The sequence below is a fragment of the Sphaerodactylus townsendi genome, linkage group LG02 (assembly GCF_021028975.2).
Source record: "Sphaerodactylus townsendi isolate TG3544 linkage group LG02, MPM_Stown_v2.3, whole genome shotgun sequence".
NCBI lineage: Eukaryota > Metazoa > Chordata > Lepidosauria > Squamata > Sphaerodactylidae > Sphaerodactylus > Sphaerodactylus townsendi.
The window spans coordinates 177834818-177850668 of record NC_059426.1 but is presented as its reverse complement, the minus strand read 5'-3'; the positions used below and the strand labels follow the sequence as shown (position 1 = coordinate 177850668).

Here is a 15851-nt window from a genome sequence, read left to right as displayed (position 1 = left end):
TTCTTCTTCTTCTTCTTCTTCTTCTTCTTCTTCTTCTTCTTCTTCTTCTTCTTCTTCTTCTTCTTCTTCTTCTTCTTCTTCTTCTTCTTCTTCTTCTTCTTCTTCTTCTTCCTCCTCCTCCCAACCCTGGGAATTTCCCAGCCCTGAGTTGGCAACTCCGTTCTTCTTCCCAGCACAGGAATTCAAGCAATACTGAGGTTTCTTCTTACATGTTGTCAAAAGGGCCCGGATCCCCCGGTCCCACCTTCAGAAGGCTCAACATTTTCACATTTTCTTTTCCGGGGATTCTCCAATCTCTACAAGCTTACCCCCGCGTAGTCGCATTGCCCCCGCCCAAACCCGACACCAGCTAAAAGAGAATAGCCCCAGCATTTTGGTTTCTTTTCGCCCTATGATTTGGAATGAAGAATGATGCAGATTTTTAGTTGTTCGGCTAGGTGGGGGGGGGAGGGCCACGGCTCGGCCTTCGCTTTCTGGTCCCGACCCCCCTCCCCATTTGTGCTTCTCTATGGGTTTTGCATTCCCCTTTGCTTTTGCGCAACTGGCTGTCGGCGTTCCCCGTTTCTGAACGTTTTCTACTTCGTGTCCAGTGTGCGAGGAGTTGATGGTTTTGCCTGTTTGCCCTGTGTGGAGTTTGTGCCTCTGGAGCAACCTGTACTTAAGGTGGGCATGGGGGGTGGGCGCGGAGGGCCAGAGGAGGGCCAGAGCCCTTGGATAATGCGGTTTGATGTTTCTCAACATTATGTAAACAGAACCTGTGCACCCAAGCTTTACAAGGGTGGTTTCCCAAGGTGGCTCAAGACCAGATTAGTTTAAAGGGAACTCACATCAATACAGCTGGACGCATTTTGCACAGACAAAATTCTGCTCTGTTTGTGGGGCATAAGGTTGCCAGCCTCCAGGTAGGCCCCGGAAAGCCCCTGGAATTGCAGTGAGATCAGAGAAAATGGCCCCAAACCCTGACCTCCCCCAAATCTTCCCTCCCCTGGCTACGGCCAGCCTCCACTCCTAAATCTCCAGGGATTTCCTAACACAGAGCTGGCAGCCTTAGAGACAATCAGCATGGTGTAGTGGTTAAGAGCAGGTGGACTCTAATCTGGAGAACTGGGCTTAATTCACCCACGCTTCCACCTGAGTTGCGGACTCTAATCCAGTGAACTGGATTTGTTTCTCTGCTCCTACACATGAAGCCTGCTGGCTGACCCTGGCCCAGTCCCAGCTTCTCTCAGAACTCTCTCAGCCCCACCAACTTCATAAGGTGTCCTTGGAGTTTGTAAACTCCTTTGAGTCTCCTTACCGGAGAGAAAGGGGGATATAAATCCAAACTCCTCTTCTTTGACTTGATTTCTTAGAACCTCAATCCTCTGGTTCATGGTTTGTGCCTGAGAACAGAGTTTTAAACATTTCGGAGCATTCTGACTCCTCAATATCCCTCCGGTATAGCCCAAATCCACCCGGAAGTCCTACCTGGATCCCCGGGACTTCCGCTTTCTGACATGAATCTGCCTTTTCTTCCGGCCACGGAGTTTTGCAAATACTTCAGAGGGATTTCTGTTGCGGGGTCAGGGTGCTGTTCCCAAGTGTCGACGTGTGAAATGTAGTATCTCTTTGTAGGTTTTGATGCTCAGTCAGCACCTTTCTCTCAATTAGGCAAGTATATTTATTCCCCAACCCACCCTTCAGCGCCTCCGCTCCAATTTCAGTTGAAGTGCCTTTTCCCGATTTTATTTTTTCACATCTGAACGTGTAATCTGGGGGAAAGTCTGTCTATTACCTGTTTGAAGTGGTTTGAAAAACTAACATGGGCCTTTTTCACACACACGGTTTGTTCTAGAATTAAAGCAATCTGCATTGACATCCTGACCTTTTTGTTGCTGTTTTGTCACTCGAGAGTATTCACACATCACCAGGTTGTTACGGATCTTCTGGTTGCTTCACAACTCATCTGTATTTGCATCGCCCTGGAATGCGGTGCAAACGACGATTCTGATTGGCTGTTGTGCTGTCCAGGGGCGGGTTCCATGTGAAATGTGCGCACACAACTGGCAAGCTCAACCGCATCCTGATTGGTTGGAGGAAATCGCATCACACAGTGGGCGTGATCCCTCGCAGTCGCTTGCTCCAGTTGTGTTTTGCACCTAGGCACCAGATTGTGGGGGGAATCCGTTTTATCCAAGAAAGTTGCACAATTATCGAGCGACAGGAAAAATGTGGGACAAAGGCTGAAATGAGGTACAGATTAGGGGTCGGGCCACATTACGGCTCAAGTGTGTGCGAAAAAAAGGCAGAAACCGTGACGACCTCACATATTAAATCAAGAACAAACCGTGTGTGCGAAAAAGGCCATGGGCCATTTTTTATTTCAAGCTTAGTGGAGAGAAAACCTCAAGGGGGCAAAGCAGATATTTAGAAATGCAGAAACATACGACTGGAAGGGACCCCTAGAGTCATCTAGCCCAGCCCCCTAGACAATTCAGGAAATTCACAACTACCCCCTCCCTCAGTGATCTCTGCTCTGTGCCTATAGGAAGGCAAACAAACCTCTGTGCCTATAGGAAGCCAATCTGGCCTGGAGGAACATTCCTTCCTGACCCCCACGGGGTCTGGGAGCTACACGTAGGGAAGGAGAAAGGGAAGCCGGGGCCTTCACCCTACTGGGAAAAGTCCAGGAAGCCCTCCAATGGCCAGGAACTAACCAAGCCCCAAATGCCAGCAACATGGCATGAGCCACCAACTCCAGCATGCCCCAAACGTCCCAGTGTGCCTCTGTTCATACAGTTATTGGGCCTGCTAAGGTCAATAGCAGCGATCCCCAAGCTGTTTGAGCCTGCAGGCTCTGACACAACATGGCGGGCAAAGCCACAAAATGGCTGCCAAAGGAGGCGGAGCCAGCCACAAAATGGCAGCTGCGGCTGACCTTCAGTCACACAGTAACAACGGCAGCGACTGCCCAAACAACGTCTTTTGTCTGCCCAGCCAATCAAATCACTACAGGCCAAGGAGAAGCCTTGCTGGGAAAGCCAAACTTGGCCCCTCCCACTTTCTAAAACACTTGATGGGTGCCAGGAGAGGCATCGGTGGGTGCCATGGGGCCTATGAGCACCACATTGGGGGCACCTGGTCCATAATGTTTGGTAGAAGCAAGGAGCTTCGAACAAATATGTCTTCCCTTCACCAGAGGCATACTGGCAATAAATGGTGCCCTTTGCGCCTCCCCCGCACCCCCATATCTGTGTGTGGGGGGGCTGTCAGGCAGCAGCAGCTGGCACCAGGCTGGGAGCCTGCCACGGGCCCATCGAGGGGCATCCCTCGGCAGGCTCCCAGCCCAATGCTAGCTGCTCCAACTCCATTGGAGTCTGCCCCTGCCTCGCTCGAGGAGCTTGCCTAGTGTGACCAGACGTCCCGCTTTTGGCGGGACAGTCCCGCTTTTAAGCAATTTGTCCCGCGTCCTGCGGGGTTTTTAAAATGTCCCGATTTTTGGAAGGCTGCCGCACTGCCTTCTGGGGCGCTCCCGGTTTCCGCCCAGTCACAGGGCGGGAAAAGGGGAGCGCCCCAGAAGGCAGTGCACTCCTGCGGGTGCGCGCGCACACGTGCACGTCCCGCTATAAAAAGATGAAAATCTGGTCACCTTAAGCTTGCCGCAACCTGGCGCCAGCTGCTGCCAGCAGGGACATCTGTCCCTGCCAGAGGGACATGCAGGCTCCCGACCCTTGACCACAGCTTGATCACATGGGGGGCGCAATTTTGCATCCCCACATGATCAAATGGGTGGCGCCCAGGGACGTGACCCCACATGTCCCCGTGGCAGATACACCCCTGCCCTTCACACAAGGTGGCCTTTGCTGGCCCCAAGTCACACACAGCCGAGCAGGGATTCGAACCGAGCGTTCCCCGGATCGAGGCTAGCATTCTCGCTGCTCCAGTCTCTGAGGTCTGATGAAGCTGCAGCGCTCGAAAAAGGAATGCTGGATCGGGGCCGGGCATTTAAAGAAGGGCCCCTTTGAAGGCAGCTTGGATTCAGCCCCGAAATCTAGACCTGGTTTTATTTTTTTGCAAAACTAGAGGCCCGTTTTTGGGAGCTGGCCGGGTCGGCTCTGATCACCCTCTTATTTCCATCTCTGCATGTTACGTGGTCTCAACTGTGTTTTATGTATACCTGCGCAGGGTTTCTGTGAGCATTGAAATGATGTATTGATGTTTGGGGGGGTGGGGGTGGGCAGTGGCCAAACTTATGCACAACCCACCACAGGAGTTCTCAGTCTCTGTATTTAATTGCCGACTTTGCTTCCTGTTTGTTTTCTCTTCATGCATCGCTCTCGGAAATGACTACAGTTGATATTAAAAAACTGGTAGCAGGTAGGAAATTCTTAATGCATGGCGTGGGGGTGGGGTGGGGGGTGCCAGTAAATCACAGTGTTGGATATGTTTTTTTGTTTTTTTTAAAATAATAATATATGTGGCATGGCCAAAGAGGTGTGTTTTTCTTGTGTGTGTGGTCAGAAAGTGGTGTCTCGTCTGTGAGAATTGTTGTTGCCCAATGCGGATGTTGGAGTTGGAATTTGTGCTTGTGCAGTTTGCTTTCCGGAAGCCCTGCGGCGTATGAAGCTTCACATACGCAAAGATTCCTTTGTGCTCTTCTCCATTAGGAGAGGATTCCTAATGGGAATCTGCATGCTGTTATTTTCTAAAGAAGATGTTATTTTTAAGACTTAAAAGGGTTGCAAATGCCAAAACAACAATAACAACCCCAAACCCACAAACTCAGAAAATACATTTCACCAAAGGGGTCCCAATTTTTGCCTTCACTGAGTAGTAACACAAAAAGATATGACGACTTGCTCTTTAAGAACTTATGCAAAATTCATTCTTAATTGTTATTACTGATAAACACCGCACTTTTCTCTATTAAATTCTAGAAGAGAAGACTGTATCTCTTCAATACATATATCAACACAGAAACATACTATAAGTTCACAAATACCTAAGGTGTAATACATAGCTAAACTGTTGAAGGCTTTACACGCCCGGACTCAACTGGTTGGAACAAGATTTACCAGACCACGGCCACGCAGCCCGGAAAAGCCCACAAGCACCACACAACTAAATTGTTTACAAAATGAAGGCTCATACATCCTTGTTTTTGGCATAAACAATTTACAGCTCCATTCAAGAATTGGGGGCCTGGCCATGCTGCTGCAATTGTACCCAGACGCCACCCCCAAAGAGGCGGCGTGGGGAGGCTCGAAAGGTCAAAAAGTCTCCCCAAGAAACCCAGAAACTCATAAGAACATAAGAACATAAGAAAGAGCCTGCTGGATCAGACCAGAGTCCATCTAGTCCAGCACTCTGCTACTCGCAGTGGCCCACCAGGTGCCTTTGGGAGCTCACCTGCAGGATGTGAAAGCAATGGCCTTCTGCGGCTGCTGCTCCCGAGCACCTGGTCTGCTAAGGCATTTGCAATCTGAGATCAAGGAGGATCAAGATTGGTAGCCATAGATCGACTTCTCCTCCATAAATCTGTCCAAGCCCCTTTTAAAGCTATCCAGGTTAGTGGCCATCACCACCACCTGTGGCAGCATATTCCAAACCCCAATCACACGTTGTGTGAAGAAGTGTTTCCTTTTATTAGTCCTAATTCTTCCTAATTAGTCCTAATTTGTCCTAATTCTTCCCCCCAGCATTTTCAATGGATGCCCCCTGGTTCTAGTATTGTGAGAAAGAGAGAACAATTTCTCTCTGTCCACATTTTCTACCCCCTGCATAATTGTATAGACTTCAATCATATCCCCCCTCAGACGCCTCCTCTCCAAACTAAAGAGTCCCAAACGCTGCAGCCTCTTTGGGTTTCAATGAACTTTTGCTGTCCAAAAGGGTAGCTTAAATCTACAGTATGGACCACCAGCATAATGCTGGCAAAAGCTGGGAGGGAGTTGACTCCTCCCCTGGCCACGCCCCCAGCATGTTCCCGCTATGCCAGTGGCGGGGCGCTGGGACACTGGGGCAGCATCCCATGTGGCATTCCAGTGCCGTGGGTGGCCGGACATCGGACATCATGCCAGCGGAATTGCCCCTCCACCGGGGTGAGTGCCCCAGGGAGGGTGAATCTGCTGACACGGCGGTGTGCCGCTCCCACAAGCAATTCTCTCCCCCAATTGGATGGGACTCTTACTCTCGATACCTGATCAAACGTTCACCCTCTTTCCACCTGGTTGCTTATTTCTTTTGAGGTATTTGTCACTGGTATGGCTGTTTTATGTTTTGGGTTTAGCTGGGAGCGCAGATGAGCAGGTAGAGAAGGGGCGGGCAGTACGCAAGATGTGTGGACGGGGGGAGGTTGGGCCCCACCAAAGTCCCCGGCGGCCCCCGGCATCTGTCCCACCTCATCCTGGCTCATTACTCTTTTCCCGAATGTTCTGTTCAGAGGTGGGATGCAACCTATTTGCACCTATTCGGTAGAACCGGTTACTAAAATTTTCTCAGTTCGGAGAACCGGTTATTAATGATTAACTCCACTAGGGACAAGGGGGTAATCTCTGTCCCTGGGTACAACAAATCTCGTCAAGTGGGGGATGCAAAAAGCGCCCCCCAGGGCCCCCTGCGGCCCCCCTGCCCCACATGGCACCCCCCCATTTGTGTATGAACTGTATGAAATAATACAATATATAGTAATTCTTTTTTGTTGTTGTTCATTGGTATAAAGGTTGGGAAAGTATAATCGGTAAAGATTTTTCATTTTCTTTTTCCCCCTTGAAATTTATATTGGAAAGAGAGGAGTTTAAACTACTCTTTTAGATTAAGGATTTTGGATCTCTCCTTCTGTTAGTTTTCTTTCAAGTGGAATAGATAAAGTAGTTATAGGAATCTGAAGGGGAAGTAGAAAATAGGGAGGGAGGGAAATATGGGAAGGAGGGGGGCAATATAGGATGTTTTAGTTGGGGGGGTTGAGAGAGAGAGACAATTAGATATGTTTGTAATATGTTAACAATTGTAAACAGTTTTTGGTTTCTCTCCTTATGTTATTATTTAAAATCAATCAATATAATTATACGGAAAAGAAATAATACCCTACCATACGGTATATTGCTTTTAAAAATACTTTAAACAGTCATTATTTGAATCTAGAGGCGAGGCAAAGGGGAACTGCACCTGGGGCACGTGTGCCCTGCGTCCTTGCCACTGCCCCGCCCAGGAATGCCCCGCCCCCAGAATGCCTGGTCACGCCCCCTTCGTGCCCCGCCCAGCCCCATTGGCGCTACGCCACTGTTTGAATCCCACCACCATGGTAACCTGTTACTAAAATTTTTGAATCCCATCACTGATTCTGTTCCCCAAGCAAACTAAAAGTCAGGTGCTTTGCACTTGGCCAGAACAGCGTGTAAGACCCACAGACAAATAAGCAACAGTTCAAAAACAGTTTAATAATACTGAAAGTTTAGGACTCTGACTCCTCCCATGAAGTCTGTCTGATAAAGAATACTTGTGATGCTGGAAACAATTGGAGATTGAAGAACTTGCAGACACCAACACTTTCCTTACCTGCTTCTAAGGAAATCTGTGTTGCTTGTGCTGCTTCTGAGATCTCCCCGTGTCCTCTGCTTGGACCCTGTTTCCTTGCAATTCCGTTGAAACTGGATTACTTAAATATCACGGATCTTTAACACCTTAACCGTCTGAGATATTGCTGTCTCCAGCGTTTTCCAGACACCTGAACTAAAACAGACTGTAAAACAGGAACTGCTAACTACCATGTTTCCCCGAAAATAAGACAGTGTCTTATATTAATTTTTGCTCCCAAAGATGCGCTATGTCTTATTTTCAGGGGATGTCTTATTTTTCTGTGTTCTGTTTGTCAGGCATGCTTCCCAACAAAAACATTGCTACGTCTGACTTTCGGGGGATGCCTTATATTTCGCACTTCAGCAAAACCTCTACTACATCTTATTTTCAGGGGATGTCTTATATTCGGGGAAACAGGGTAATAAGAATGCTATAGTGCTCTTGCCTCTAGAGGGCTTCTTAAAGGGACAGGGTCTAACGAAGGGTCCCTCTCACAGAACGCTGTATAAAAGGCATCTAAACCCATTCTAAGGGTAAAACTGAGGCTTAAATAAGGAAAATAGCAGGGATGTCTCTAGGGGCATGACACCAGAAGCACACAGAAAGAGCCAACTGCCCACCTTGGCGACGTGGCCCTTTCCCTCCCACGCTTCCGAGCTCCCCGATCTCCTTCCCGAGACTAACTCGCCTGCGTTTTGTGCCCGTTTCCAGTCGCCTGGTTCTCCTTCGACCCCAGCACCGCCCACTCGGACATCATCTTCTCCAACGACAACCTGACCGTCACTTGCAACAGCTACGACGACCGGGTCGTGCTGGGAAAGACCGGCTTCTCCAAAGGGCTCCACTATTGGGAGCTGTCGATTGACCGCTACGACAACCACCCGGACCCGGCCTTCGGGGTGGCCCACGTCGACGTGGCCAAGGACGTCATGCTGGGGAAGGACGACAAAGCGTGGGCCATGTACGTGGACAACAACCGGAGCTGGTTCATGCACAACAACTCACACACCAACAGGTATGTGGTCCCGGCCCCTTCTGTTTGTCTGAGGCCCCCGGGAGCTAGATTGCGTCTGGAATCTTCAACATGCAAAATGGGTTGTCTGCAGTGGTGGGATCCAAAAATTTTAGTAACAGGTTCCCATGGTGGTGGGATTCAAACAGTGGCGTAGCGCCAATGGGGCTGGGCGGGGCACGACGGGGGCGTGACCAGGCATTCTGGGGGCGGGGCATTAATAATTTCTCTGTTACTGTAAAAAACTCTTACTGTAAAAAAAAAGTTCCTAATTTCCAGCTGGTATCTTTCTGTCCATAATTTAAACTCATTAAAGCAAGTCCTATCGTCTACTGCCAACAGAAACAACTACTTCTCCTCTAATTGACTGCCTGTCAAATACTTAATACTTTCAAATACTGAATTTTGTTTCTAGAAATCAAAAGAAGGATACTTTCCTTAGACAAGGAACTTTACCATATTTCTAAAACATGTTTTTAAAACAGCCCAACAGGGAGAATTATCCCGTTTTCTACCTTCGCTAACCAGCCACATAGGAAACAACAGGACTTTATGATTTTTGGACCTAATGGAATTTCTAATGGAAAAGCGGACCCGATTAGTAACCCCCTCTCGGCACACACAAATAATTAGTAACCCACTCTCGGGAACTGGTGAGAACCTGCTGGATCCCACCTCTGGTTGTCTGTTGCTGAGTAGGTGGGTTGGAATGGGCCATCCAAGAACCACCTAGTCCAGGGGTTTCTAACGTGGCACCCGCGGGTGCCTCCAACACTTTTGGTGCCCATCTTGGGAAGTGGATGAGGCCAGGTAGGACTTTTGTCCAGCCAGGTATTTCATTGGCTCTACTGATTTTTTTAAATGTTGCTTCGGCTGCAGCTGCCAGCACAGCACAAAGATCTGTACTGTGTCACTGGAGCTAAGCTGTGGCAGCCATTTTGTGGCTGGCTCCACCTCCTGCGGCAGCCATTCTGTGGTTGGCTCCACCCCCTGCGCCCGCCATTTTTATGGCAGCCATTTTCTTCCTGTGCCCACCTTGCCAGTTTAGAATTTCAAATACGTCAGCTTGGGGACCCCTGAGTTAGTCTGTGTTTGATCGATAGGCTGTTCAAGAGACAGGCCATGCTTGGTAATTTTCTAGAAGCCGGGGGGGGGGGGGAGAGGGAAGGAAATCTTAAGGGCTCCCGAGGGGCGTGGAGGGGCGTGGAGATCTTCAGGAATTACAGTGGCTCTCCAGACCACAGAAATCAATTCCCCTGGAGAAAACTGCCGCTTCAGAAGGTGGAGCCTATAGCATTATTCCTCATTGAGATCCTTTTCCCCAAACCCTTCCTTCCCCAAGTTTCACCCTCCCCCCCCCAAACACTGGGAATTTACCAGTCTGGAGTTGGCAACAGTATGGCTCCCCGCTGTCTCCAGATCTTTGCCGTTTGGTAGTGGTGTTGTTACCTTCTGACCAGATGGTGGCGCTGTTGGGCAACAGAAGGATCGGCTTCTCCTCTCTCCAGAGTTTATTTTATAGCTGGGTGTGTTTATTTTATTCGTTTTATTAGCTTTTTATTAGTTTATAGGTGGTCTAAGGAGGAATGTTCTAATGGTCACTAGGGTCTGTTGCTGGCCCTCCCGAGGAACTGATTGGCCACTGGATGAGGCAGGATGCTGGACTAGATGGACCACGGGTCTGATCCAGCAGAGCTCTTCAGACAGTTTTATGAAAGCCTCGGCCTCTATGCTGTGTAGATGGACCTCCAGAGGAACCGGCTGGCCACTGTGAGAGACAGGATGCTAGACTAGATGGACTGTCATTGGCAGAAGCGTACCAGGGGTAAATGGCGCCCGGAGACAAATTGTCTCCAGGTTGCCCCCCAGGCTCTCCCTCCACCACCCTAGCTCCGCCCTCTGATGCCCCAGGCTCCACCCCCACTGCCCTCAACCCCGCCCATGTCACCATGGACATGGGCAAGGTCTAGGGTGCCTACCTCCCCCCCTCCACAGACTCCCCCTGCCTGCTGGGCTCCCAGCCAGCAGCCTGCAGTCTCTTCTGGCCTTCGGGCAGGCCAGAAGAGACTGCAGTCCCAGCCTCAGAGATCTTATTTTATAAGCACTGAGGCCAGGGGGTGGGGCTTGGGGAGCAGGAAGGGGTGGGACTTCCTGCTCCCCATGCCCCACCCCTGGCCTCAGTGCTTATAAAATAAAGTCTCCGAGGCCGGGACTGCAGTCTCTTCTGACCTTCCCAGAGGGGAGGTCAGAAGAGACTGGAGGCTGCCGGATGGGGGGAAGGAAGGGAGGGGGGAGTCTAGGGTGAGGTTGAGGGCCTTGTCGTTTGCATGCCTCCCGAGGGGCCAGGGGTTGAGGAGGCACCACAGCGACCAGACGAAGCGAGACTTCCTGGTCATGCATTGGGGGGCCAATTCTAAAGCCCCTGCAGTGACCAGAAGAGTGGCGCCTGGGGACAAGGGGTACCCCTTGTCCCTAGGCAGATACGCCACTGGTCACTGGTCTGATCCAGCAGGGCTCTTCTGATGTTCTTCTTCTAATAACTTGCTTGCTGAGGCTCCAGTGTGATCCCTGACACACAGCTGAAAAAGCACCCTGTCCTTCTGAGCATTAGCGCATACGACATGCCTCACTGCATCGTGGGTTTCCATGAACACTGACATGTTTCTTTGTGGCCAAAAAACACCAAGGTGCTCCGCAACAGAAAATGCCCCCTAATGGATTTGCTTGGGTGTGTTGCTCACGAGCTGCCGTGCTTCCCTCCTCGACAGGACCGAAGGGGGCATCACCAAAGGGGCCACCGTGGGCGTCTTGCTTGATCTGACCAGGAGGACTCTGACCTTCTCCATCAATGAGGACCAGCAGGGGCCGGTGGCCTTCGAGAACCTGGAGGGCATCTTCTTTCCAGCTGTCAGCCTGAACAGGAACGTGCAGGTAACCCCTGAGAAGGGATTGGGGGGCAGCTGGGGGGAGAGAATGTGGGGGGGCTGTTGTAATGGCATTTGTGGAAGAAGGAGGAGGAGGAGGAGAAAAGAAAAAGAAGAAGAAAGGGAGGAAGAAGAAGGAGGAGGAGGAGAAGAGGAGGAGAAGGAGAAGAAGGAGAAGGAGGAGAAGAAGAAGAAGAAGAACAGGAGGAAGAAGAAGGAGAAGAAGAAGGAGAAGAGGAAGAAGAAGAGGAAGAAGAAGAAAAAGAGGAGTAGTAGTAGTAGTTTGGATTTATACTCCATCTTTCTCTCCTGTAAGGAGACTCAAGGTGGGTGTCAAGATCCTTTCCCTTCCCCTCCCCACAACAGACACCTTGACAGGTAGGTGGGCTGAGAGAGTCCTGAGAGAACTGTGACTAGCCCAAGGGCACCCAGCAGGAAGGTAGGAGTGCGGAAACACACCTGTTTCACCAGATTAGCCTCTGCCGCTCAGGTAGAGGAGTGGGTAATCAAACCCGGTTCTCCATTTTAGAATCCACCTGCTCTTAACCACTACACCACACTGGCTCTTGGTTTGAGAGGAGCTGGTGCCATCTGGTGTTGGAGGGAGGAAATCCAGTTCAGAGTAGAAGGCCTAGAACAGAGAGCTGCAGGGATCAATGGAGGACCTTGACGGTCTGGAGGGGGCAGAGACGGGCTGGGCCCTCCAACATGAAGCAAAAACACACTCTTAATTGCGCTGTGCAGGTATCACTCCTGAGCAGCCTGGTGGCACCTGTGGGTACTTCCAACAGGTGGGTACTCCCAACAGAAACCAACCTGCTGCTGTGGTGCCCGTCCAAGTTGCCCCGAGTCCCTCCCCCGAGCGCCCGGGGGAGGTGTTGTCTCCAGGCACCATCCCCTCCCCCCCCCCCCACATACGCCTCTGCTGGCAAATATTTGGATTGGAGACTTCCAAGGAATTCAAGGAGTGTGATTTGGAGGCAGACTAATGCCAAGTTACCCCTTGCCTTGAAAACTCCCCGGGGTCACCAAAAGTCAGCTGTGATTTAAAGTAAAAAAAACCCCACAAAATGTTGCTCGTTGTCCTCCACTGAGGACTTTCCCCTGAAAATAAAGGGCCTATCCGTCATTGTCAGAGCAGGCGTTATAATTGCAAACGGGCTTTAAAATGCTCTCCGGACTGACGGGCTTTTTACGCAAGACTACGGTGACCAGACGTCCCGCTTTTGGCGGGACAGTCCTGCCTTAAGACAATTTGTCCCGCGTCCCGCTGGTTTTTCAAAGTGTCCCGATTCTTGGAAGGCTGCCGCACTGCCTTCTGGGGCGCAAGGCAGTGCGGCAGCTTCCTGCGCACGCGGCCGCAGGAGCACTGCCTTCTGGGGCGCTCCCATTTCCTGCCCTATCACAGGGCAGGAAACGGGAGCACCCCAGAAGGCAGTGTGCTCTGCCCGCCTACCCGCCCATCCCAGTTTACAAAGGTGACCATCTGGTCACCTTACGCAAGACAGAAATATATGAATTGATGATTTGTGGTTTTGAGGCATGAAAGATTAGGAATTCAGCTATATTAGAAAAAGGGGTGAATCTTTCAAGGGATAACATTTAAGATTTAATGCTTTTTAATGGCTATAACTAAAAAGCAAACGTTTAACCGTAAAGATAACTATATTCAGTGTAGAAGAAATGGCAAGTCCTTTTTTTCTTTCTGTTTTATCTGTTTTGTTTGTTTGGGTTTTTCGTGTTGTGATTTTGTGTTGTTTCAGATGTTGGTTTTATGTTCCCGGCCCGAGAGACATCCGGATGGCTTTGACACGAGCCAGGGTTTTTTCGGCCCTGTCTCCGGCCTGGTGGAACAAACTACCAGCCGAGGTTAGAGCCCTGCAGGAACTATCTTTGTTCTGTAGGGCTTGCAAAACCTGGTTGTTCCACCAGGCCGGGAGTGGCCAACATATGGTGCTCCAGGGGTGGCCAACGTATAGTGCTCTGGGGGTGGCCAACGTATGGTGCTCCAGATGTTCATGGACTACAATTCCCATCAGCAGAGGCTGATGGGAATTGTAGTCCATGAACATCTGGAGCATCATAGGTTGGCCACCCCTGCACCAGGCCTTTCCCAACTAGCCAGCCGGTATCAACAGCTCCTCTTGGCCTCTGAAACCAAGGGGGGGGGGGGGAACGTAGGGATGAGACGGTCTGTTTCTTAAAATGCCATCTATTTTTATACATTATTTATTAATCTATACATTATTTATTAATTAAGGAGCAGCAGTGGCGTAGGAGGTTAAGAGCTCGTGTATCTAATCTGGAGGAACCGGGTTTGATTCCCAGCTCTGCCGCCTGAGCTGTGGAGGCTTATCTGGGGGATTCAGATTAGCCTGTGCACTCCCACCCATGCCAGCTGGGTGACCTTGGGCTAGTCACAGCTTCTCGGAGCTCTCTCAGCCCCACCTACCTCCCAGGGTGTTTGTTGTGCGGGGGGAAGGGCAAGGAGATTGTAAGCCCCTTTGAGTCTCCTGCAGGAGAGAAAGGGGGGATATAAATCCAAACTCTTCTTCTTCTTCTTCTTCTTCTTCTTCTTCTTCTTCTTCTTCTTCTTCTTCTTCTTCTTCTTCTTCTTCTTCTTCTTCTTCTTCTAATCTAATGTTTCAATATGTTATAGGTGTTTTGCAATTTTAATGGTAACGTTGTTTTAAAAATATTTTATGGTGTTTAATTGTTGTAACCCACCCTGAGCCTTTTCCGGATAGGGCGGGATAAAAATGTGAAATAATAACAACAACAACAGCAATAATGTGTCTTTCAAAAAGCTGTCGTAAAAATAAAATCCGGGGGCCCCCCTCGCCGGGTCCCCTCAAATAAAACGCTCCCGAGGCTGAACTGCGTGTTCTTGGATTTGCAGGTGACGCTCCACACCGGTTTGCCGGTCCCGGACTTTTACCACACACGGGGCGCCATGCAGTAAAGATGGAGCCAGCATTATGCCCCGCCTGGCCTTTTCTCAGGACACATCGAGAGAGCTGTGTGGCTTTTCATCAGGAACCGCCCTCGAAGGAGGCAGCGGGGGAATATCTGGTCGGCTGGAGCCTCCGGGCCAGCGAAAAACCAAATGCGGTAAAGCAGAAAAACACTTAGAGAACAGAAAGGACAAACCAGACGGCGTAGCCCACAGCTCTGCAGCAAACCCGCTCCCTCTCACCGGCCCTGTGTGCTCTTTGTGCGTTGGCTTCTCTCTTTTGTGCTCTTTCGGTCCAAAAAAAGCCGTCTCGGAGAGCCCGAGATTGGATACATCTCCCACTTTTGGACTCGGTTTTCGTTCCAGCATGGATTTTCCTTTTCTCCCAAAGGCGACTTGTCCGCTGCTCGTGCAGCCGAAGAAGAAGAAGAAGAAGAAGAGTTTGGATTTATATCCCCCCTTTCTCTCCTGCAGGAGACTCAAAGGGGCTGACAATCTCCTTGCCCTTCCCCCCTCACAACAAACACCCTGGGAGGTAGGGTGGGGCTGAGAGAGCTCAGCTGTGACTAGCCCAAAGGTCACCCAGCTGGCATCGCATTGAAGTGCACAGGCTAATCTGAATTCCCCAGATAAGCCTCCACAGCTCAGGCGGCAGAGCTGGGAATCAAACTCGGTTCCTCCAGATCAGATACACAAGCTCTTAACCTCTTACGCCACTTTTTGTGCCGCCCACTGCTTCAAGGGAAACCGTCCTCATTTCCTTGGATTGCATTAAACATAATTACACAAATGCTTGGTGGGGAGGGGGAGGGGGAGGGGGAGGGGGAGGGGGGACACCCGCATCCATTAATGCTGCCGACATTTCCAGAGTCTGCTCCGCGGCTCCACCGGAACGGCCTTTCTCCTCAAAGACGTTGGCCTTGGACTGCAAGGTAGTTTGGACACAAAGCCGAGGGGAATCCGTCGCCGAATTTCGGGAAACGCTTCTGTTTCTCTTCTTAGTCAAAACTGAGCAATGGGTGAAAAGGTCGTCGAAATGGGGAACAGCCCTCGCGGCGGCGCAGTGGAGGCCGACAAACATACCTCGCGACCGTTCTTAGTTCTTTATTTTTAAAAATGTAGACGCAAGGATTTGGGCCGAAAGGATGTCTGAGGTAGTTCACAGGAAACCACAGGACATGAAGAAGAAGAGAAGAAGAAGTACAACTTGGGTTTATGCTCCCCTTTCTCTCCTGTAAGGAGGCTCAAAGTGGCTTACAAACGCCGTTCCCTTCCTCTCCCCACAGTAGACACCTTGCGAGGTAGGTGGGGCTGAGAGAGTTCTGAGAGAACTCTGCCTGGCCCAGGGTCAACCAGCAGGCTTCATGTGTAGGAGTGGGGGGGGGGAAAACAAATCCAGTTCACC

At 50.4% G+C, this 15851-nt stretch overlaps 1 protein-coding gene across 6 annotated transcripts in view; it reads left to right on the top strand.

The window, feature by feature from the left end:
• Nucleotides 1-14969, top strand: part of TRIM9 (tripartite motif containing 9) — a 100146-nt gene extending 85177 nt beyond the window's left edge. For 2 of the 6 annotated variants that reach the window (XM_048486117.1, XM_048486116.1), the window contains exons 9-13: nt 1615-1650; nt 4333-4356; nt 8269-8572; nt 11338-11500; nt 14393-14969. In XM_048486117.1, coding sequence (XP_048342074.1) covers nt 1615-1650; nt 4333-4356; nt 8269-8572; nt 11338-11500; nt 14393-14455 — 590 coding nt within the window. In that variant the 3' untranslated portion in view covers nt 14456-14969. The remainder of the gene's footprint in view (nt 1-1614; nt 1651-4332; nt 4357-8268; nt 8573-11337; nt 11501-14392) is intronic. The other 4 variants (XM_048486119.1, XM_048486118.1, XM_048486121.1 and 1 more) reach the window with 2 other exon arrangements.
• Nucleotides 14970-15851: the final 882 nt, after the last annotated feature.